The 25,726-nt window shown below is 40.0% G+C and overlaps 1 protein-coding gene across 5 annotated transcripts in view; it reads right to left on the bottom strand.

Moving 5' to 3' along the window:
- Positions 1-25,726, bottom strand: part of triob (trio Rho guanine nucleotide exchange factor b) — a 105,806-nt gene that overhangs the window by 47,860 nt on the left and 32,220 nt on the right. For 4 of the 5 annotated variants that reach the window (XM_019364896.2, XM_003443715.5, XM_019364894.2 and 1 more), the window contains 13 exons: positions 18,725-18,799; positions 17,689-17,803; positions 14,899-15,091; positions 13,921-14,025; positions 13,360-13,800; positions 12,467-12,589; positions 6,587-6,778; positions 5,529-5,660; positions 4,342-4,572; positions 3,089-3,211; positions 2,652-2,843; positions 903-1,072; positions 436-610 (listed from right to left, as the gene is read on the bottom strand). In XM_019364896.2, coding sequence (XP_019220441.1) covers positions 436-610; positions 903-1,072; positions 2,652-2,843; positions 3,089-3,211; positions 4,342-4,572; positions 5,529-5,660; positions 6,587-6,778; positions 12,467-12,589; positions 13,360-13,800; positions 13,921-14,025; positions 14,899-15,091; positions 17,689-17,803; positions 18,725-18,799 — 2,267 coding nt within the window. Of the gene's footprint in view, positions 1-435; positions 611-902; positions 1,073-2,651; positions 2,844-3,088; positions 3,212-4,341; positions 4,573-5,528; positions 5,661-6,586; positions 6,779-12,466; positions 12,590-13,359; positions 13,801-13,920; positions 14,026-14,898; positions 15,092-15,396; positions 15,540-17,688; positions 17,804-18,724; positions 18,800-25,726 lie in introns of those variants that run through there. The other variant, XM_019364895.2, reaches the window with a different exon arrangement.

Here is a 25,726-nt window from a genome sequence, read left to right as displayed (position 1 = left end):
AACCAGCTGGAATCCTCTCTCCAGGACTGAATCTTCCTTTCACGCTGTAATGGTCCATCAGCTCACAGTCACAGTCATTTTGGTTTGCCAGTAAGCCCGCTGTCACATGTAATTGATCTTTTCAACAGCCAATAAGAAAAACAAATTGGCTGATATGATACATTGTGTTATTTCTTTCTTAACATATCACATGTGTTGCACTTTGTTTTTCATGTCCAAACTTTTAGTCTTCTTGGTCTCAGCTGTACACCTTAATTTCTCCCTTTTCATTGAAAACACCTTCCTGCTGTTTGGATATTTGAAACATTCTGTCTTCGCTTTTACATCTAAAGATCACGAGTTCTACTATTCTGGTGTTTCCTGTTCTCTTCCTCACTCTCACTTTTAAAAATAAATATGCATCATACACCAACCCTCTATTTTCCGCCTACTTACGTCAATTGCGTCCCTTTCAAAGATGCGGAGCTGGAGGAAGAGCTCAAGTTTGATCTTCCTTTCCTGGAACAACTCCTCCATCTGGCCCTGGGCCTCGTCCAGCTGCTGCAGCACGCTCTCGATGTGGGCCATGGAGCTGTTGTGCGGAGTCTTGTTGCTTGAGATGGCAGAATCTCTGTAAGCAGGGGTTAAATGGAGAGGACTTAGAGGTCTGCAGAGGTTTGTTCCCAATTTTTGTCAAGTCATTCTTTTAGAAATCACCCTCGCTCGTTTTCTCCAGTGTATACTTCTATCAGCGCTTCTTGTTTTCCTTTTAGCACATGATCATTGAATAATTGGAAAATATGTGTAACCTAAGGCCATCTCCAGATGGCAAATGTGACAGATGATCAGATGAACATTGAATATTACAATATTCAGACTTTAGTAAATCATGTAAAAATGTAATAATACTAATAAATGATCACCTGAGCTGTTGTATGAGGTCCTCTCCTTCCTTTATAACATTGACTGTTGCCTGCAGGGTGGTCTGCTGCTGCTGGCCGAATCGCTTGATCAGATCCTGGACTGCCTCGACCGACTCTGCGTAAACATCATCCAGCAGTTCTTTCTGAAGCTCCTCCAGCCATGTCCACAGCTAAGTGTGATCGACAAAGAAAAGAAAAAAACACTTTAAATGTAGAGAAAAAAAGCACAATAATCAGCAGACACATGTTTGAGGGTGGTGCATATAGTGGCGTGAGCTAAACAAACATCTAAGAATAAATAGACAAGCTGCCAAATGGATAGACACGAGATATGAGACAGAAATCAACAACAAATCAAATCCAACCAGTTCTTTTCAAAGCTGGTGTTTTGTGAATGGTCATCTTTGTAACAGATTAGCCATCTGGGTGAATTGGCTCAGGGTACTGAAGCCCTGGCATACGGTCCAGGCTGCAGGGGAGAGACCCTGGCACCCATTGTTTGTCTAACACCCACGCTGCCAACACAAAAACATGCCTACTTTTGATATTGTTCACTGTGTTAACTATGCTACATATTACATGGTTTCCATACTGACACAGACCATTAAAAATGTGTGAAAAGTGAAATCAAGCGAGTGACTCATTTTTCAAAACAAATGCTTCTCTCTTTGTCAAAGCACTTGTCTGAGAATTTCTGATTAAGTAAAGATGGCTATTTTTATTAGTCCGATCCTTCTGATCAGTTAGCTTCATGGAAAACTGGGGCAGGTAAACTGCTTCTTATACAATGTAGTTCATGCCCTGTCATCACAGTAAACAACTGCCTTCTAACACACTGGACTGCATCCAAAGCATTCTGCAGCACTTGAAGAAGTGATGGGCAGCAGAGTTGGAAACATTCACTTGTACAAACATATGCATGCAGAGAAAAGAATCATAGTGAAACAAACACACAAACACACGCTCAGAAATACACGCGCGCTCACACAGATAGCGTACTGCTATCATTGTGAGCTGACAGATGGGATGAAGGAGATTAGTCCATATGGGCATTAAAGACTAGCTTCATTAATAATACCTAGGCTCTGACTGTCTATGAGTCTATGTAAACAGGATGTAGTGTTAACACATGCAGAGAGCACTGCCTTGTCCGTCTGGGAAGGTTAATTTTGACAGTCAAAGATACACAAAAGAGTTCTTTCAAGGAGCGGTTAGCACAAATGCAGTTTTGCAGCTCCCTAAAGGCTTAAGAAGACAACCTAAAGACCTGCCTGCCTTAATCAAAGTCAAGGAGAAGGCAGATGAGGTCAGATTACCCTTGTATGGCGTGTGAATGTGTACTACAGAGGCAAAAGAAAATTATACTCTTTGTTTTTTACAAACAGCATAATGATTGTTGCAGGAACACATCTGGAACCAATCTGATGCATTTATTCAAACACACTTTATATAAATTGCTACGACTATTCAACATAGCCTGCATGTGAAAACTGCCAGAGCAAAGTTAGCCTGCGGAGTTTATTGCATTTCAACTGGAGCATCTCTGCTGCAACAAAAATATGAAGACAGGGAACTCAGTTTAAAATATATTTCTAAGAGCCTTAACACAGAATAAACATGATTACATCTTTTTTATATACAATGTCCTCTTACAGTATTAGTCACATGAAATTCTAGCAATAAGCAAAACAGAGGAGTTAAATCAATGCTGCAAACAGGACAAGTTGAAGCAGGGAGAGGGACACGCACCTCTTTGACATGCGTGTGGAAGGCAACAGACATGTCCAGCAGCACTTTACGTTGCTCGACACGTCGCACAAAATCCTGGATGCGGTCTTCAAGCTGGTGGGCGGCCTGGTAAATTTCCTCTGGGTCACACTCTCCGGTCTGGGCCAGCTGCTCTGCAGCCTCTAGTAACTTGTCAGCATTGGTGTAGGTGTTCTGAAAGATTAAATACATTTAAAATGAGAATATTCTATTTCTTGCAAGTGACCTTTACAAGAAGAACTTTACTTACTTTCTCTTGTCACAACTTATGAAACTGAACCTACCAACTCAACGTTTTGTTTTGTTTTGTGTTTTTTTGTCATGTCTACACAGTGGAATACAGTTTTAAGGTTGTTGCAAAAATATGAAATTGATGAGAAAAGGTATGTCACAGAACAAAGAGTGTTTGCTTTGCTCACCTGTGCAACCTCTTCAAAGTCTTCATGCCTTTTCTGTAAAGCCCTGGCTCTGTGCAAAGACTTTCCAACACCTGTATGTTTGCTAAGGAAGGCCTCACCGTGATTTTCTATCCAGTCCAGCACCTTTAAACACACACACACACACACACACACACACACGTAAACAGGTAAAAATAAGCAGTGCATTTCAGGATGCAGTACATATTTTCCAGCAGTAGGGGGTACAATCGGCTGCATTTCGACCACATTAATTACAGCAGTCTATAGATGTCATCTCTCTGCTTCTCCCCACCCCCTTTTCTTTACTCCTTCCCTCCATATGCAGTCTGTCATGTTTAAATTACAGCCTGGGTGACTGGGTTTTGCTTCAGTGCAAATCCAAAGCAGTGTAAAGAGTCAACATTTCCATTGTGGCTGTGAACAGATATAAGTCTTTGTACTTATTAATAACCTTATTATTTATTAAACAGATGGCCTAACTCCATCTGTTTCTATGTGATGTAATGAAAGGGATTTTCAACATCTCTGAGAGAATATTTTGATGAGGCAAACGCATATGAACATGCACACAATGCCCTCGACACATTATGTGACAGTAAATTGCATCACCATGGAAACCACTACCAAGAGAAAAAGGTGATAAAAGAAGAGAGGGGGACGACAGAAGCATAGACGTACAGCAAGAATGAGTGAGAGAGAAGGAGAGGTGGAAGAGAGCAGAGAGGGGGTTCATGCCCAGAGGACAGAAATACACCAACTCAGAAGTTTTGATCTAAGAGCTCTGCCATCCCCACCACAGCCACACATAGAGACACTCACTCAAAGGAAATAAAAAAAGCTCAGAGGAAGTTAAAAAAAAAAAGGGTTTTGAAATAACTGGAGATTATTATATCATATTCTTCAATCACCCCCTCATTTTTTAATTCAATTTCAACCTTACTCCTGTATGAACTGGAAAATACAAACATTTATAAGATTCAATAACCCTAAAATTTACACATAATGACAAGCCTAGGAAATAGCTCTTCATAGACATCCTCTCAAGCTCTCAGAGTAAAAAATGCTTAAGTGGAAGGATTTCTGCATCGGAAAGTTAAGAGTACAGACAATCTAAATCTACGGGGAAACTAATTCAGACATAAGGGCAAGATGGGACAGCACTTTATGCAATTCCTACTGTACTGTCGTTGTGTGGGCGTTGAGAGTCTCAGCAAAGCCAGGTTTTGCTGTGGATGTTTGCACACATTTCTTACTTGCTGTACATCCTGCTGAAAGACACACAGCTGCAGGCGCTGGTGCAGACGGACTTTGCGATGCTGCCAGATGTTTTCCAGTTGCCTTTGATGATGCAACACCTCATGGATGATATCCAAAACATGATGCACAGCCTTGGAGTAGTTAGCTGATGCCATCAACGAATCTGCACTTCCTGGGGTCAAGGGTCGCTGCAGTTTGTCCAACAGAGACTTGCCATCCTGGCTTACCTGTGAAAGTTGATGGGCAGTGTGACATTTAATACTGGGTGGATCTGATGGGTTTGATACTGTAAGTCGACTTAGAATATCAATACAACACTAAAATATTTGAAAATCATGAAAACGTTCTTGTTTTTTGTATTTTCATTCAAAATGTTAAAACTATTACTTAAACTATATTCATTTACATACTGTATAGAAATATTTCAAGGCATTTTATGTAATTTTGAAAATGATGGGCTATGGCTCATGAAAATCAGAGTCTAAGATCTCATATTATTAGAATATTTCCTAAGATGAATAAAAACAGGATTTCTAATGCAGAAATATGGAATTTCTGAAATTTTTGGGCTTCCTCTTGACAATATTTCATAGATTCTCTGTGGAGCTGGCTGGCTAGTCAAGCGTACCAGTAACATGGTCAGCAAACCATTTGGTAGTAGTTTTAGCACTCTGGGAAGATGCTAAGCATCTCCATAAGCCTTGTCAACAGACTGACGCAGGAAGTGCTCTAAAATCTCATGGGAGGCGACTACTATAACACACAGTGGACCAACCACTACTAAATACCAGTAGACAACATAACACCCTAATAATATTTTTTTTTTCTCAACATCTCATGTATGTTTTTTTAACAGAATTTTTTAACGGAGGCAGTGAATCTACCAATTTCAAACCAAATCAGCCATCGTTTAATTTGTGTTATTTGCTTTATTTTAAGTCGTGAAACTAACTAAAACCCAAAGAGATGTATCGATGGAGAAAGTTTCCATTGTTGTTGAAGGCATGTGTGAATATTTTGAATGCACGATTTGCATAATCACCACATCTATTGTTTGTATTCCATAGAGTCACAATGATATTTGTATATATATTTGTATACTCTGTGTTTTGCATGCTGATTTGTGTCATGCACTTATGGTTCGGCATGCACTGTCTCTGCGAATGTGCCTGCTCCTACTGACCTCAGAGTATGCTGTGGTGATGTGCTCATACAGCCCCTGGTGATGATGGATTGTGTCTTCCAGATCCTGGAGTTCAGAGGGCAGCTCTCCCTCACCACATGCCTTACACCACGGCTCCACTTTACTCATGTACTGTGAAAAAAGACAGACATACAGTATTTGTATAGAAACACAAGTTCAGCATCATACAAATGCTATTAAGACTGAACGAGCAGGTCAGTCAAAGATTACAATAGCTTTAATATGTCTGCGAAAGTCATTTTTGCACACAAATAATAACCCTGAACATTTCTATCCAGATGGTGGTGCATATGAGAATTTCCATGGGAGAATCAACACAGTCAAAAAGAGAAAAGTAAGACTGAGCCATCACATGGAAAAAGAAAGATTCACTTTTTGATCTTATTTAGGAAAGGAGATTACATGTGATCACTAAATTATAATAATACATATATATATTTTGCCACAAAAATAAGATGCCTGCATTACTGCTCTGTCTATTTCTACTGATGGTAGAATAATACAGTCACTTACGAGAAAGTCTTGGACATCAAAGACTACACAGAAAAAGAGCCACTCAGCAAACAACAGTTGTCAACAACTAATGTGCTGCTACTGCAACCGTAAGCAAAACAATTTAAAGTAGTATTGATCATTTAAATGGTCTCTCATTAGCAAGGTTCCACAGTAACCTCAGGGCCTTTAAATTGGAAAGTTGGTTTTTTTTATCTAAATGTATAAGTAAGTAAGTAAGAGCAGAAAATTACACAAAGCTGTAATACTGTTTAGATGACAAAAACACATCATTACATAACAGATCATATGCTGCATGCTCCAATTGTTGTTTGCACAGCATGTACTAAATGAATGTAAGAACTCACAACTTTATAAATACATGCAGATATTCTGATGCTTTCAAGCAGAACTGCCAACAGCACATTTACTTCTGCCAAAAAAAAGTCTTTTTGCACATATAGAAAAGAAGAAATGTGCATCTATTATGCACACATGTATTACTATAATATCAGAAGTGTAATTAATTTTTTGCATCCCGGTACCTGATCTGCTTTCTGGTGGAAGCTGGCAGACATCTCCAGCAAGGTGCTGCGTTCGTCCAGTGCTGCAGCAAAGGCCTTCCACTCTTGCTCCAGCTGGCTTGAGATCTGCTGGATCTGCTGAGAGGCATAGTGGCTGGACTCCAGGAGCCGATTTCCAACAGACATGATTCGATTGATGTTCACATACACATTCTGTTTTTCAGAGAGAAACAGATACAGGGGGAAAAAAAACCAAAACATATTCAAAATAATTAATTTCGGTTCTATACAAAAGAAAAGCTACATTTATATAAAGAGTGCTCTTATCGTTAATATTTGGGCATCTTCCAGTGTAAATTAATAGTCTGTCATTCAAAGTATATCCAGTCTTCAAATGGCCCAGATTGTCAGTGTTCATTCAAAGCAATTAAATATAAGTTATATGTGGAAAAAATAGTGGCTAAAATTATTTATTACATATTTCACCTCTGTCCTCACACACAGACACAGAGTAATTCACTTGGGAGACATACCCCCATGTGAATAATAAAAAAGCCCATTTGCCTCTTAATCTTTCAGTCTTTTTTAATATATGGGCCCCAAGCTGTTTTGTGTAGATAGGCATGGGTCAGCAAACGCTAATTAACAACTGTGTTAACAGCGTGTTATTATTCTATTCAATTACTGCTCCTGGAGCCTATTATGGCTCTTAGCTAGCTTGTTTCAATCACAATGGGAAGGAAAGATGAACCAAACACCAGCTACAACCCTTAAAGCAGTTTTCATCAAAGCTGTGGACACTGGATTTACTTTGTTCAACTCAGGAAGCTTTGAGTTTGTCTGTTTTTATATTAGGGTTTCGAGAGATTTTAAACAGCTCTGCATTTGCGTGTACTGTAGAAGAACAATCCATACTGTGCAGAATCAACATTGAAACGTGCTCGGTACAATCTGATGTTGGTTCAAGGATAAGGACAGTGGTGAGCTAAACAGCACGGCTAACATCAGTTCAGCTTTTGAATACACAGCAGAAGTTAAGTTGTCATAAATAAAAGCATGGTGGTTAGGACTAGAACTACTATAATCCCATAATAAATCTTACACATCAAATGTCACAGGAAGAGCTGTCTCTGAGGTTTTATGTGGTATTAGGGACTATTGGGATTTTGGGGGGACCTCCAAATCACACAATCATTCAGGGGAAGAGAGGAAATGCAGACACGTTGGACTACTTCGGGTGGTAATCTAAAACTGATGGCTGAAGGAGAGAAGGGAGGAGGAGTTGGGAGAATATAAATTTAAAAAGTCTTCTTAATTTAAAACTGATGGTGCCATAGGGAACGAGAGTGGCTGTGGGAGAGAAAACAGACATAAATACGGAAAATGGAAAAGAGGACAGGTCCCAGAAATGAATCAATCTGTAGAAATAGACAGTGTCTAGGCTGTAAATGAAGTACAAGAAACATAAAACACAAAAACTCTCAACAACCTTAAAGCTTTAAATACTTCCTGTTTCTAAAACGACTAATAACCAGACTTGCTGCTTTTGGTACAATATTTACTGAAGTGAAAAATTCATGGGTAATATAGGGATGTCAAGCAATATAAAAATATCTCTAGGATGTGCAATTCTTTAGCTAGCTATAGGTTAATGTAAATGTAACTTTGCAGGAAGTGTGAATTTATACTAACCATGAACAGCATGAATAAACAAACCAGTCATTTTGGACAGGATCCTAATTCAGTCAGCACGTTAGCTGTATGGAGATGACTGGCTTTGTAAAATGAAACACTAGTAAACCCATAGCGTCATTTGTAAGATTCCTTTACTCAAACAATGTAAACCCAGTTCTGAATAACTGGGTTATCTCACAGTTCACTTTCCCAACACCCTGTGCTCCACCATTCCAGTTTCACGGGAACTATTCCTAATCTCTGTGAACCATCTCTTTGTATACAAACTAAAGGCAAATCATCTATTTGCCTTTAGGAATTTTTCTGGGTTTTCCAGTTTTTAGTCCAGTGAACAAGATAGTTTCAAAATCCCTCCAAAATCCTTTGGAATTCAGATTCATTTCTTAAAAATTCATTCTTCTTTTCTTTTTTTTTAAAGATTTTTTTTAGATTTTTTTAGATTTTTATATATTCCAGATGTAAAAAGTAGCTGTCGGATGCTTCCAGTGAAACCTTTTTACATTGGTCCCTCCTACCAAGGCATTTGCATCGATAAAAATCTGTAAGGTATTTTAGAAAAACACATCACACAGCCACTAACAACCAAAGACACCATTCAGCAATGGCGGGGTCGGCAGCAGAAAACAATGAGGATTACATGACAATGGATGCTGACCAGTGGTCAGAAGAGGACAATACTTATGAAGCTGCAGACACACTCGGTATAGATTACAGCGCAACGAGGAGCTCAAGAGAACAGCAACCAAGCCCTGTGTTCAGAGGTAGGAACAGAGAGGAGCTGAAAAATCAGAGAGCTGCGACAAACGCAACACTGCCAAACATCGGAAACCAAAGCGCAGCCACCAACCGCCCCCCCCTCTCAGGTACATGACTATCAGATGGCCGGGGTTCAATGCCAACAAAGGAAAAAACCAACCTCCTGAGTTAGGTAAGACAAATATTCAAATTCAGACGATACAAACACATTAAATACAAACACACAAAACGACTTACATTATTTTCTCATTAGTTTTTTTCAGGAATGCTACAGTTTGTCTGGCAGTTCTGTGTATTCTGTTAATCATCGTACTCATCTGTGTGAGCATCGCTTGTGAGTCTAAACTTCACTTTCGTGAAATCATAATATTATCACCATGTGTATACACTGATCTATGCACTGATGTATGGAGGACATTTTTCATCTAACAGACTACATTTAAAAATACTCACAATGACTGAAAGTTTTATCTTCATCTTCAGTGAATATATTAGCTTAGTCATGTTACTTTACTGTCCATAGGACCATGAGCCTGGAATAAATCTTCTTTGCATCACTGTCCTTTGTAAAGAATTTCGTTTGTATGTTTTCAGCTGTACATGAACTCATAAACATATAATTCCTTTCATAACAGGTGCCACTTTAGCTGGGAATCAGATGAAGTTGACTGAAGAAAGCAACAACCTACGCGGAGAAAACAATATCTTGACGAATCAACTAGGCACGTAGTCGATAAACACAAAATCAGCATTAACATCTTCAAAATTCAGCACAACTCCATCACAACAGAGTGCAAAAACACAAAATTATGACATAATATGAAGAAAAAGTACAGTCTACATCCTTGAACAAACAGTTTCTTAGATATATAAATATATATTTATTTAAAAGTGTACTTTTTTGAAAAAACCTGTTTCTGTATTTACAGATAATTTAAGAAACGTTTCCATAGCAGCATATCATGTTTCCAGTGATGCCTACCCTGCCTGCCTCGCTGGAAAAACATTCTTTGTACTTAATTATGAAGTACTTGATGTAAGAAAGCTCTTTTCCTGTATCTCTATGTGTGCGTGTGTATATGAATGTTATGGGTATAAAACATTATGCTCAGACTTAACAGCTTTATTTATCTTTAATGCAGGATATCATGACAGAGTGCTACTTCTATCTGCGCAAAGTCAGCATGGATGGTGGAGGCTGCAATAGCACATTTTCTTGGAGGTGTGCACGTACCTTTCCCTGAGACCGCAACAAATAAACAAAGCGACTGCTTGTACAGATCATGGCATTTCTAGAGTCTGATTTCGGGCTTATATTGCAATATTCTTTGGACAGTTGTTATATTTGCTACATAACATACATCATGTATTTCCTTCTCAACAAATATGACTAGAAACATTTCGACTCCACACATGACAGTTCGAACAAATCGACTAGCAATGCTTATTAAATGTAATTATTACAAGATACCCAAGTCCTGTGGCTTCAACACAATCCCACCATCCCCTCTGTCACCTGAGGCCCGTGGATTCTTGTAGCTCTTGGATTTTTAGTTTCTCTTAGCATTTCTGTGACCTTTAGGTTAATTTGTTGGGATGTCCACTCCTTGCAAAACCTTCAACTGTCTTGATTTTTTTCCAATTGTGAAAATTTTTCTCACTGTAGAATTACAGACTAGTTTGGAAATGTCCAAACGATTGATATTTGAGAGCATTACTGTTGACTTGCTTCTTTGGCATCTCAAACTAAACATCTGAATGTGTCGCATCATCAAACTGTTAAAATCTTGAGCACAACTGTGTTAGTTATCAAAACAAGACAAACAATCTGAACTATCTGAATGCATTTTGTGATATTAGAGTTTTAAAACCTGTAATAGTTGGGGAAAAAAAGGCATCATGCATGTGACCCAGAAAAAGGCCACATGTGTAAAATGACGGCTCTATTAAAAGTATTTAAAAAAAGCTCCTTGACTCCTAAAGTGAATTTTTAAGTACCTCCCATAGGGGGAGTAACAGTATCATAACCCTAGGGATTGTATTTTGCAACACGACACATTATTTCTCACACAACACCAGAGTCACCATCAGCATTTGGCCCAAAGCTTCACTTACACATGACACTCCCATCACCGATGACTGCCTGACACAGTACAGTAAACACATGCTGGTGGGTTTTTTTTGTTTAGTCGCTGGAAACTGGCAAACGAGTAATTGTGTTGTTTCACCTTGGTTTTACTCTGGCTACAATGTTGACACAGTCGGAGAACGCGGACACACAAACAGGAGAACATGCAGTATAAACACACCTACTGACACTGTGTATTTCTATTGTGCTGTGCAGGCAACAGGAAGGGGAAACACCGCTTCCTGGGGAAGAATAGGTGGAGGGGGCGGTGGTCTTTCACTGTTAAACCATCTGTATGCGTGTTTGTATATGTTTGAGCATACTGTCAATGTAGGCCTGAGTATACTGTGTAGGTCTATCTGTCTTCTCAGCTGTCTCAGTTGCTTTTTGGCTCACCTTAGCCAGTACAGTTGAAACATCCGGCTGTGGGAGGTCACTGAAACCGCCCTCTCTGGGCTGAATGTTGCAAATGATCCGTAACACCAGTGACTCTGTAAGAAGATTTAGGCCAGTTGCCCTGCTCTCCATTGGTTACACTTTTACACTAAAAATAATTACTTTTAGAAAGTGGCACGGAAAAATGGCAGGCTAGTTTGCTGTTCAAATCAGAAGCAGTGGGCTACATCCTTATTTTTTTCTCAGATTGTTTTGAAGCTGTTTTTAGTCTAAAACAAATCTACTAATTTAAATGCATCCCATGAAGCCTGGAACAAGCTTGGTTTACTTGCTTGATGATATATGACAAGCAGGAATAACACACCATTATAAGTTATGAGGGATGTAAAAAGAAAATGCACTGCAAAGGATTGACAAAAGGATGAAACGGAAACCTTGCAAGGCCATTGAGGCTTACCAGTCAAACTGTGACAAAGGAAAACAAAGTTAGGGCAGAGTACATAGTGTGGTGGGTGCAGTGCCACAATACAATATCCTCAGCTAAATTTATTAGCCAACAGCAGAGCTCTAAGGACTAGAGTGAGGTATGATGTCGCAGGGAGGAGGGCGGAGCAGAGCAGCAAAGGGCAGCACACAGCGGTGGGAGGGGCACAAAGGCAATGCGGGTCAATTATGGGAACAGCACCATGACAAGACATGACAAACTGGGGCAGAGTTGAAGCAGAGTACAAAAAAAGATGAATATGAGAAAAAGGGCATGGCAAGACAGAAGACATCAGTTTCTCCATATAGGGAGAGGGTGGTTTGGGATAAAGGGTGGGGAAAAAAAGTATTTAGTGTGAATGAGAGGAATGATGGCAGTTTACGGCTGCATTACCTTTTTCTGTGCATTTGTATGTGCGTGACAGCTAACGATAGGGTCTTACCATGCAGTTCATAGCGAAGTGGTTGTGCTGCGTCTGCAACTCCACAGCATGCTGGTGGTTCCCTCCGATCTCCGTGTAACTGGTCAGGAAAAGCCCCTTGTTGTGCATTATCCAGTCAAACATCTACACAGATGGAGAAAACATAGCTTTACAAAAAGCACATGAAATGAAAAGCTGCCCATCTTGTGGTAACTCATGGCAGCAGGAGTGAGAGGCCTTGTTGCTTGCTAATTAACCACAACCGCTGAAGAAGGCAAAGGTCATCTCCAAGCTCCTCTGATACGAAAACTAAAAAACTATGTGTGGGATGCGACCGCTGTTGTTCACCCTCTACTGAGGTAAGAATATGACAAATGTGTCTTAAATAAAGGTACTTGCCAAAAACCCTGAACAGTGTATAGGGCTACAGTTTCCATTTGCACACACTCACACATTACTTAGAAAATGAAAAACTCAATTATATATTTCCAAAGAGCATTTAAACTCAATGGGCAACCAGAAATATAAATATATATTTAAAGAATATAAGCAATTTCCAATATAAGTGTAAAGATGACATATATTATGTCCTCCATTCATTTAGAAGGAAAAGAAAATTAATAATTAACACCTGCCATCAGTGAGCTTTATTGAACCTTTACCACCATATTGACATAGAGTCTCAATTATCTGGCTTACATAGTGATGATGATGATCATGTTATATTTTTCTATGACTGAATAGAATTGGTAAGTATGCTCATGCAAAAGATTAGCCATGAATAATTGCATGTCCAAAAAGTTAAACCGTTGTAGTGGCATATCTAACATCAGGTATATGTAGAAAACTGCAGAACTGACGACACATAACTTCGTGATTAGTTCGTTTGTGATTAGCATGATTAGTTCTCTGACCTTCTCAGCATCTTGCTCAAACAGCCGCAGTTGGAAGCACTGGTCCAGCTTCAGTTTCCTCATGTGCCACAACTGCTGCAGATTCTGGCGCATCCCGTGCAGCTTATCCAACAAACCCGTCACTTTAGCCACCAGATTGTGCGCGTCCGCATGCACGTGAAACCCGTGATGGTGGTCGTTAGAATCTCCGCTAGCTCCAACACTCCCAACCCCTGCAGTGTGTGACTGTAGCCTTTGGAGCAGCCTCCGTCCCTGTGCGTCGAGCTCCTCTACGGATGCTTTCGTGGCCCTTTTCTTCAGTGCAGCATGTTCTTCCATTAACCGCCGAGCCCCTTCCAGATCCCGTGGGAGATCACGCTGGGACAAGGTTTCCTGGAGTTCTTCAAGGCGTGATAAAGCCCGCGCTGCATCACTGGCAAACGTCTCATAAGAGAGCCGCACCTGAAAGGAAAGTTAGAAGTCAGCTATTGTCCCCAGTGAGGAAATTGAATTGAATTTAGCATTAAAGAATTGAATTATTAAAAAGATCATCAATAAGACTCTTAATAATAATAATAAAACCTCAATCCATTCATCATGGTTGTATTCTAGGCTGCCCTCGAAGTCGGCTGTCAGCTGGGAAGGGTCCACAATCTTGGTTAAACCCTCTAAGGAGACCATCACCGTCTGGTGCGGGCAGGCAGATTTGGGACACACAAGAAAAAAGAAAAGAATTACAAATAGACGAAAGGGCGAAAGAGGAAAAGTAAGCAGAGTTTACGCTAATATAATCAAGTCAAATAATCTAGTCAAATGTTAACTCTTCAAGATATTTCCTACTGTAAAAACTTGACTCTAAAGATAATGCGCAGTCAGTAAGCACTGTACACCCGTGTTTGAATGGGTGTGGTGAGGAAGAAAAAGACAACATCATGTTTAATAAGATGTTATTAATATAAACCCTCAACACAATTAACCCCTCTGACAAGAAAGACTGAGTTATCTCTCATACGAATGCTTCAATCACTGCAGTCTGCATGATAAATAAAACTCTACGGTACTTGATGTGCAGCCAAAAATAGTACGTTTGACGTCATACACAAAAAGGAAAAAAAAACAAAAAACAAAAATACAACAAGTTGCTTGTCCAAAGCCAATGCACTAAAGTTAGGAATAAACTCTTTGCCATGTCCTATATATCCTGTTTCCATAGTAACTGGGTCAGAACTAAATATACCACCTCTACATGCCCACACGGGACAGAATCGTGCCACTGACACAAAGCACAGTCCAATTAGAGCTGGTAAAGAAAGGCCAGCGGGTATGCAAAACTAACTAACAGTTTACAACAATTTGCTCATCTGAGCATACGGTACACTGACATGATGAGACAACCGGTATCTATATCTGCTGTGCGTAACAAAATGCAGTAATGCAGTATTAAAAAGAGAAGAAAATGAAAGCAAAAAGCAAAAATTACAAAAAAAAAAGCAAGGTGGCAGGGTTAAAATGATTACTTTTTTATGCTGTACTATTTAAAGTGCGTCGAGCATCGCCTACCTCAAATTCAAACTTGGAGCTGCCAAAGTTGGTCCTCTGCTTCTGCCAGAAGTTGTCTGGCTTGATGATAAGAGCAACGTGAATACAAGAAGGGAACGATTCCTGAAGGATCTTTAGCAGAGGTTTGATGCTGTCCCACTTAGAACCACGCATGTCCACAATGACTGTGAAGCCATGTCTGGCCACCTCCTCACTGCAGAAAAAAAGGAAATAAATGAACGAGGTCATATCCCAGGATAAAGGGCTAATTCAAAAAGAAAAAGATGCAGTACATTTAACATTTATAATGCTAACATAGAACCATTAAAGCCAGGTTAGAGAAAAAAAAACATGCTGGCAACGAAAGGACAAAATTTGACGTCACTGCCTCGTAACAAAACATTACAAAGCCCTTTTCTAAAGGAACTGCTCTAACTGAAGTACCCAATCTCCTCAGCATCTGGAGAGGAAAGAAAACAGTTAAAACATTCAAGCGTTGAAGTTTCCACCGCCGCTTACCAGGAGTCCTGCTGCCGTACACTTCCATAAAAGGTTGTTTCTCAGTATTAAAGGCTTTAATCTGAATGTGCAGCTAGGACACAGAAACAGACGCAGGGCCTCCTGCTCTATCTCACTCTGACCACACTCTATGAAAACAGATCGGCAGCCAAATGGATAGAGAAAAAAAAAACCCAGAGCAGAGCGGGTAGAGAGGAGAGCGAGTGAGAAAGAGAGATACTGAGGCTGAAAGGAGGGTAAAGAAAAAAAAGGGGGTAAGGCAGCAGAAATATTTAGACAGGAGGAAGAGAAATTAAGCTGAGGAAAAGAAGCTGGCCTCCTCCTGACTTATGACACTCCTCGGTCTTCCGACTGGATGACTGGCCACCTCTGACTAATCTTTTATCCTCTCCAGTCTTACCTCTTTCTAAAGAGCTGAGCCGTTTGGAAGCCTGTAAGTCTTTGCACACCAGCTGTATCGGCTTCTCGGGCTTTAGTTAGAGGTAGCTACTTGTTTTTTACCTCTCAGTCCCAAAAAATACTTTAGAGAAAATTATTTCAACAATTTTAATAAAGAGATCAGATTGGCAAAATGGTCTGCCTTAAGATAATGATTTTAACATAAACTTTTTATCCAACACAGACTGCTCTCCAAACTTAAAACAGCAAGCACTTTGACATAAAACATAAACTGCTCGTGTGCATAATTTACTTCATTCACCCCCTTTTTGAGTTTTTAGGCATTTGATCTGAGAATATATTCTGTGGGATGATCCAAGGGAATTGAAAACTACGCACATAATCTATAGAGAGTAAACAAAGTAACGCTGTGAACCCAACAGTTAAACTTGATTCTGCTGCTGCTACCGAAATACATGCAGGGTCTGAAAATGCCTCATTCAGCCTCTGACATCCCACAGATGAACTAAAAGATCAGTGAATCTGCACTCCATCTTTTTTTACAGTAACTGATCTGGACCACTTCTTGCCTCAAGACAAATCTCCAAACTCCACCGTGAAAAAGACTTTAAAGCACTCAACCTGCAAAGCACTAGTAAGCATAGCACAGGGGAGATCAGACGCAGCCGAGAAGAAAAGTGCAAGCTTCCCTCTAAGCTAATGACAACCGACTCCAAACAGGTAAACGCCCGGAGCTACGTATTAAAGGTGCTTCTAGATTTGAAGATCAGCCTGCACACAACTACAGGGAGCAACGGAGTACAACTTTGGAAATGCTTCCTGTGGCAACACGTTTTGAGTGTGCAGCAGACTCTAGTCTAGCATGACAACACATCAAATGCAGGAACGGGAGGTGGGGTGGGGGGGTCAACAATTGGCAATATACCCTTAGACACTTTATCAGTAACAAAGTGACAGAGACAGAACAGGGTGAGAGGTAAGCTAAGCAAAGTAGCAGCTTTTTCTAGAAAGCGAAGAGGAAATGAGAATGTAAAAAGAGGAAGAGGGGGCAGGGGCTAATTCTCCACAGAGAATCCAAAATAAAAACAGCCCACGTTACTGTTGCCTTGGGTTTTGCTTCCGTTTTTTTTTTTTTTCTTTAAATTGAAGACAGGTGGGAAAGTCGAACACAAACTAAGCAATGAGCATACTTTGTCTGTTTCAGGCTTTGTGGATACATGACCGCTTACCATCTGATGTTAACTTGCTTGACATTTTGGATGTGGGACAATTATGGTGACAAGGTAGGATCAAGTGAATAAGGTCCCAGTCATACAGGCCTAGAGCGCACAACCATCTGGCAATCAGTGGTCATGAAGGAAAGATGAGTAGGTTGTAGATGAAGGTTGATGGAAGTCGATGAGAAAATCTTTACTTGAGCCAGTCAGTGACCCCTTGGCAGCTACCTTTTGGCTGGGAGAAACGTGTATTCCCCCAAAACGTCCTTGTGACTACATTGGTTGTTAGCATATTGCCATGGTGATAGACTGAATGGAAGTGATGAACTTGTCTACAAAGATTGGCTGGCTACTCTCTAAGCTGTAGCGAAACTGTGAAAAGTACTGCTGCTCAGTACTACAGGCAACCTTGGCAATCTACTAGAAACCAAAGCAATCACCAAAAGGTTTCTGAAGCAGCATCTTCTTTAAAACTAATTTTACCCAATGACAACCAGCAACCTCCAGAAACCACTGCAAACTAGTTGGGGAACACACATTTTCATCTAGCAGCTGTCATTTGTATCATGTCCAGTTGTGGCAAACACGTGGGAAACATCAATAGCAAGCTATAGCAGAGGGTACATTTAAGTGTCTATGCACGTCCATAGATGGGTATGTCTTCCACTATCCTTACCTTGGGATGGTGGCCAAGTATGCTATGAGCCTGCGCAGGTCTTCGGGTCGTATTCTGTCATGGTTGCTCCGCGCTGGAAAGGTGAGAATCGGACCTCCACGTCTGTCTCTGCCACCTTCGCATAGAAATACAATGACACAAAGAAAACCTATTTAAATGATGAAGATATTTTCTTTTTACAATTGTCAGAGATAACTAGTGAGTAGAGATAGCTGGTCCAGATACGAAGACAGGTCAACTGAAACTTCAAAACAAGTTATTTTTGTTGAGAGCCACGTGTGAATTTAGTCTCGCAGTTACAAGACTGGTAATAGAGTTCCAGTCACAGAGCTATAACAAACCACACCAACTACTAATCTGACAGAAAAAAAGTATCTTAAATTACTCACAACTATGCCAATACAGTTAACACAAATAAAGTAAAAGTCAGATCAAAACCATGCTGAGTCAAACTCAGAGTTCAGAGAAATAAGTCAATGCTAATAAATTACCTACACATACCAACTGCAATGGGGGAACCAACAAATATACCCAAGATCAGTCTCCATTTCCATGTGAAAATTTCACACTTTTCAAGGATAATGTCACTGACCTCTCACCTTTAAAGCCAAAAATGTGCCCATGTTCCCAACCTATTAAGCTAGCAAATTCAACACCTCACAAAATTAGACAATTAGCCCCTAATGGTTTATAATAATGTCAAAAAGATAGAGACTCCTGCTGCAGATAAGCACACTACATAGTTGGCTTAAAGTACTACAGAAAATACTGCTCAAGTTTTGGTTCCTAGAGTTTCAGTTGTGCATGTTTCACTAAATAAATAGATTAGAAATGTGAATACGGAAAGTGTCTAACCGAACTCATGACTAGCTAGTAGGCTAGCAACGTAGGCAGCATCTGTATAGTTAGAGCACAATTTTGCTGAATGTCAGAATAACTAGACTGAATTCTTCACTGAAAAAGGATGAATGGAAGTTTCAGTGAGCTTACAGTTGAAACAGATACTTACAATTACAGCACATAAAATGAAACTGACCTGAGAGAAAGGCAACCTTCTCCTTGAGGATAGGAAGCACATCAATGGCCTTCATATCCTCATTACGATGAAACCCTGAAACACAGAAAAAATAAAGGTGTAAGCAGAATAAAATATTTAAAATCAAAATCTTTAACGCAGAGACAGCAATTAGACCAAGGTCATTCAACTTTTACATCCATGTAGAGGATACATGACCCTGCAACACATCATGTTTAAAGATAACTGAGCCTCTGAAAAAACCTGCAGGAAAAAAGGCAAAACACTTAAATAAGGTAACCCACTTTATAGCATGGCATGCAAAAAAACAACATAAATGTACATTATAATGCTGTTTGTAACTTTGTTCATATCAATGACCACAGACACAGCAGAAGTGGCTCTATGGAACTGAGTTAACGTTGATGTTGTTATTAGTAGTAATTCTGAAGAAGTTAAGACGGGCTGCAGATCTAACTAGTTGCCAACAAAATCTCTGTTTTAACTATCTGCTTCTTGTAGCTTGCAAGCTATTACATTTGCATTATTTTTGAAATCGTCCATTGCTTTAGCACTGAATGTTCAGCCTAGCTAGGTTTACTCAGGATTTCCCACAATAGTCATGGCAGTGTGTTACACTATGTTGCTGAAATGTCATCCCCTTTGCCTCGCCTCCTCAACAGATGGCACATTGGTTAATACCAGGAAGATGGAGCATTTATGTACACACACACGCACACACACACACCCTCAGTCTCTCTTTCTCCTTCACATCAAATCATGTTGAAGCCATGAAGTCATGAAAACAGCACGTTTACTGAAGGCAGTACTTTGGTATTTGGTGATAACTGATAAGCATATTTATTTTTCAGGAAGTTTCATTATGAAGGGCTGAAAAGGGCAATAATGCATAGCTAAACGCTATAATGCCATAGTTGGTAAAAGAAAATATACATCAGCCATGATGATATTGACATTTCAGGCTAGTGAATATATGAGTAAGGAGCTGGCGGGTAGGGAGGGGGCTCTGTCTGCAGTTTCAGTTTGCTAGTGATGTCATCAGATATTCCTCACGTAGCTCTTAGTCATCTCTCTCACACAACCACATAAGAAATGTAACGGATGCGGTTCATTATCTTAAGTCCCGCCACCACATAAATCACCGCTATCACCTGAACTACAACTGACTCAAGGCGTGATAATGCTATTAGAACTGAGGGCACAGACTATCATACCCAGGAAGGTGCTGAAAAATAACAGCCCTGCTTTGCATAAAACGCTTCAATAAGAAGCAAGTTCTGATAAACAGAGCCTAGGGGGTCAAAAAAAGGAATACGTAGTAACAACTTTGCACAAACACGGTGCTGCTTTGGCATTTCTAATATAAGCACTTTATCATACTGACTACCAACAGAAACCAACTAATCAGAGAGGCCAGTCTACTGAGTGCTGAATCATGCCAAATTCCCTTCAATAAAAGTCAGTCGTGACAAGTACAAGCCAATATCTCCAGCAGGAGGTAGTGACTTAATATTACTCTAAAAAAAGTGATGGCTTGATGGCACAATTCAAACACTGAGTGACATGATGTAATGTAGATATATTTCAACATGAGTGCCATTAAACCTGTGATTGCTTCTCCTAGGTTGCAAGTGAGTTATAAGCTGAAGATATGAAGAAACAGGAAGCAAGAGATAAACAGAGAGATAAATGAGTTGGCAAAAAGATAAATGATCTATTGGATTGGGGGGGGGGCTATCTTTTAAATGTGCAGTATGACATCACAGGAATAGAGAAGCCAAGTCGGATTTGTGAAAGCATGGAGAAGAATATGGGGACAGAACAACCAGCTGTGACAGCACACAGAGGACTGCAGAAAAACAAAGACAGAAACAGCTAAATAGCTCCTGCAGGTTTAAACAGCTCCTGTAATATTGATTTCAGCCACCGTTTGAAGTCAGGCCTGAGTGGTATCACGTCACCTCTCTGTGGGAAGCGACTGGACTGATTCAAGGATAATGTCACAACCAGCTGACAGAAAATGGGACTGACGTAGCAACAATGGCTTTTTATTGTCTTTCCATTGGTAAGAGGATAGGGAAACCCACATATTTTAAGCCTCCATGTCCTCCTACTTGCAGATAAAAAATTTTTTAAAAAACATAGTAATAAGACTGATCATGGAAAGAGTTAACAGAGAGACTTCAGTGTGTGTCTTTAGAATAGTGCTTTGTTGCTGGGACTGCGTTCACTGAAAGTCAGCACTATACAGAGCAAAGGCAAAAAGAAACAATACACCTCTAGCACGTTTTTGTGTTAGCACATGTGTGCCTTTCCTGTGAAGTGTGCCCCAGACACATTCCTCTCAGTGGTAGTTTATGTAAGATACTGACTCTGGCACGCAGCCAGCACTGACCTCTGTTACACTCCTGCTTTCCCCGCTAAAACTCAAGCTATGCACCTTTCTCAAACACCACACATCAGACCAGGTCAGACAGCAGAAAGCTGGGCATATATGCACTTAAGCTTTATGCTGAGGACTGTGCTAAGCTAAACAGATCTGCAGTTGTATACTTTAATGCCTAAATACTGATTTTTCAAAATTAGGTGGTGAATTTAACATAAATGCTGCGCTGCTAAAAAAAAATCGAGAGCAGCTGGCAGTAAAGAGAAAGTTTCACAGTATGATGGCCTATTACTTATGACATCAGAGCCTCTCCTAATTTTAGTAAACAGTAAGTACTACCCTACACACTGTGATTCATGACATCCCATCACCGCCTCTTGCCACACACACACTGTTGTGTAGTTATTCAGGCTTTCTGGGGGTGTTTCAAGTTTTTCTTTGGACATTTTCACTCATTTTCAGTCCAGTCCTTATACCTGACCAAACCACTTAACACTGACCTGTGAATCATTCAAGCATAAAAAAGGTAACTAACTAAGGTAAGAAACAGTTTCAAATTGTATTGCAAAAACACATCATTTGCTTCCATTTCTTTAGAAGAATCTATGAAAAATGTCAACGACAACACAGTTTAAGCATTTTTTCGACCAACAAGGTGAGTCTTAAACCGCTATTAGCCAAAACTTGGTATATCTCAGCATGTGTGCAGTATGACTTTAAAAAAATCTGAGGAAACTGGACAAGAGTTGGACAAAAGGTGTGCCAGGCCTAAAAAACGATTTTCAGCAAATGAACAGCATCTACAAGACAAGTCCTTAAGAAACAGGAATAAATCCTTGACCTGACACACGAACATCAGAAATGCAGCTGAAAATCAGTGACAGTAATGAATCCAAGATGAAATTTTTGGTTCAAATGGTCATTGGTATGTGCACAGGAGATCAGCAGTGAGGTACAACAGTGAATGTCTACATCATCATGTCATGGTGGAATTGATGGAATGGAATTATGAACTCAGAAAAGTACCATCAAACTTTGATCCACCATGCAATACTATGAGGAAAAAATCTCATTGGTGAAATGACTTCATTTTGTAACACAACAATTACTGCAAATTGCTAATATATTAAAAAGCATACCTTGTTGGTCAAAAACACAACATAGCCTCCCAAGAGCCCAACGTGGGCTCATCTTTGAATGGAAACCAAGAAGCCTGGAGAACTATTCCTGAAGACTAATGAAGAAAGAAATTACTTTAAGCTTGCCTAAGAGAGGTCCGGCTGTGTTGAAGAATAAAGGTAGTCACACCAAATATTGACTTTCAAGCTTGTTACAATTGTGCAAATGCTGTTTTTCCCTTATGTACTGTATTTCAATTTATGTTTACACATTTTTCAATAAATCCCTGCACCCATTTCTACACATTTCCAATTTTCCTAGCGAAATATAAAGAAATGAGGGGTGGCTCGAGGCTTTTGCATAGCACGGTATTAAAACAAAAGAAGCACACACACAACAATCTCCTCTTTTCACTACATGCGACCCTTCATTTACAAGTCTACTGAGCATGAAATAAATCTTTTCAATCACAGATTCTTTGTTCATAGCGGTCTCATAATGAGTACAATCCATTTTACTGGTGGTGTGCATTTAGCACCCTGTAATATGAATAATGCTTGTCCACAAAATATGGCCTTTATAGTAAGCTTTTTATTATTATTATAACATATTACAACAATTTAAACAGGAAATGAAGACAAAGGGCCTTAGCAAGATATCTTTCCTCAAATCTAGAAAGTATCAGGATATGCAAGGAGATGAATGCGAAACAGAGGATCAGCTGCACACATGACATATCATCTAGACATATGCAATGCATAACAGTTTGTCATTCATCACAGACAGAAATGTGGGCAGCGACATATGCACTTAAACGCTTTCTGTCTCTTTGCACATTTGTTAATGGAGACATTGTGCAGACATCCATCAAAGGTGCAAATAACACTTAATGCGTGAAATAAGACAATTCTCTGGGTTGCGAGGCGTGCTCTTTGTAGCAATTTGCATTTCCACTACATATTTAGGTCGTGCACTATTCTCTGATATTGTTTTACTTTTTTTTTTTCATTTATTGGATATTCAGTATTATTCAAACCATGTAATAGTCACGATCCCAACAAGTCATGGCAAATGGCTGCCCTGCCCTGAGCCTGGTTCTGCTGGAGGTTTCTTTCCATTAAAAGGGAGTTCTTCCTTCCCACTTTCGCCAAGTGCTTACTGATTGGCTGTTCTCTGATTGTTGGGGTTCCCCTGTAATATTGGAGGGTCTTTACCTTACAATGCTTTCACGCTATATAAATAAAATTAAAAATAATTGAATTGAATAGAAGAAAAGGTCAGAGGTGAATGATTTTTTCTCTCTTTCTTGCAAACAATAACAAGCAAAAAGCAAAGATGATCCCGTACAGCTTGCTCATTTGTATAATAATGCAAACTGCTGTATGTTTGATAGTGGCAGCAACTTGGCAAAACCTGTGTTTTTATGTTGCTCGAGGGTCAGTCAACCCTTTCAGTTCATCTGAGCTTAAGACAGAAAATTGCAGCTTGCATTTAACTTCACGTGAGATCTTAACTGAGCCTGTACGTGGGAGTAAAGAGCTTCATGCATGGTTTCGAAACTGTAATGTTTCTGTGATTCCAAAATTCCACAAAGAACATTGCGTTTTCACTCCTGTTGCTCTGCATGAATTTAGAAAGCAGAGTCGGAGCAAGAGGTGATGACACAGATTCACTCTGTTCAGCCCTTTTTTGTCTTTCTAACTCCAAAAGGATCGTGCCCTAAATCCATCAATTCGCATAGTCATGTAGCAGAAGCATGCCAATCCTTTTCCCTTTGCCCTCCTAACTCCGGGCTGGAAAGACTCACATACTAATCTGAATACACTACTGGAGAACAGATTGTCTTCAGTGTTGTACTAATTCTTCACAGCACAGACTGAGAACATCCTACATCGTTTCCAATCTGGGTTACAGGCTAGTTTTTAGAAGGCTTTATTGAGATGTAATGGGGGAATGAATGCAGTAAGTTTAGACAGTAATGTAGAAATTCTATGAACCCCCAACCAAAATTGCAACACATGCAGGGATAATTGCAAGCAATTGCTTCACCTACAAGCACTGCAACAACATCTCATAATCCAAAATGAGCATATGTGCGTCGTCTTTCCACTGAAAGTTGGAAATCACAGCCTCGGTGCACAGGGCCAATCCCTTTGATTCCAATCCGTCAGACCACAGGCTAGACTGAACACGGTGCATCTGTGCAGCCTGCCATGCCACACGATGCCAATCCTCTGGCTCATAACCTCGTAACCTCAAACTCAGACCAATTACAAGCCAGGCTAAATGTAGTGCAGTGGAACAGATCAGGCATGCAGCATAACGCTGCAGAAATACTACAGTACAATTCCACTGGCCGATATCGTGACCATCCCAGCAAAAATTTGATAACGCGCATTCCAGCTGCCAGCGAGGATCACTGTGGTGAGATTCAGAGATTTAGAGGAGCACTCGCTATGAAATGAATTTCATACTAAAAATGTGCACCCAGCACTTTACCATACAACAATATTTTACAGGACAAATCTAACAAATCACAGCTGTAAGAATGCAAGACTCTTTAAAATTAAGTGGTGACCACGTATGAAGATTTACAATACAAGAAGCATATGAACTGCAGTCCAGTTCATATGCTTCTTCCATACTTCAGTTCTGGGTCAGAGCCCAGTATGTGACCCTCACTATGTGTTTGTGCTAAAAGAGAGAACTGGGAGTCATTTGTTGCACTGCTCAGCATGGTTTGGCTCAGTATATGTGCAGCTTTTAGGGAACAGCGCAGACACTGAGGAAGTGTGGGAGCGGATTCATTTATGGGACCAATATACCCAGTCAGAACAGCTTGTTGGACAGTCCAGAAGCTTTGGAAACTGCCTGACATATATCTAACCCTGTCATTGCTACATATACAGACAGGCACACTTGCAGCTTTAAAGGTTCTATATGTGTATGGATGTGTGCTGGTGCTGTTCTGGCTGGTGCTTCACGGTGCAGCAGTGTGACTGACATCCTTTGTGAGCCTCTCAGAATAGTGCTCCCTCAGAGGGACGGATGTGCCACTTTATAAGCTTTTTGGATAAAAGTAAAGAGAACTTTGGCAAAAAGCAGGGCACAGGCCACAGACGCTCCATAAACTGTACATAAAGGATGGAAATAGTCACTGTGATGTCACCCACTAGTCTTGGAAAACTTAACCTTAGAATTTTTGTATGCCATTATATTAGCTCTTTAAGAAAGTTTGGGAGAGAGGGCGGGCTATTACACTATTAGTTAACACTAGCAACCCTGGTTAGCAAGCTGTATCCATAAATGTTGCACTAATTGCGTAATTGAGACACTAGGTGTGCCATTTGTTTTAAGCTCAATAAGCTCCATATTTCTATTTTTGAATCAGCTAGAGTAGCTTTGCATGATCAAAATAACTCTTAGCCTACCCTGGATGCTAACACAAACCATCACTTCATCTGCTGTCTGACAAACACTGCTCCAGGTCCTGTCAC

This window comes from Oreochromis niloticus, linkage group LG11 (assembly GCF_001858045.2).
Source record: "Oreochromis niloticus isolate F11D_XX linkage group LG11, O_niloticus_UMD_NMBU, whole genome shotgun sequence".
Taxonomy (NCBI): Eukaryota; Metazoa; Chordata; class Actinopteri; order Cichliformes; family Cichlidae; genus Oreochromis; species Oreochromis niloticus.
This window is presented reverse-complemented; position numbering and strand designations above follow the sequence as displayed.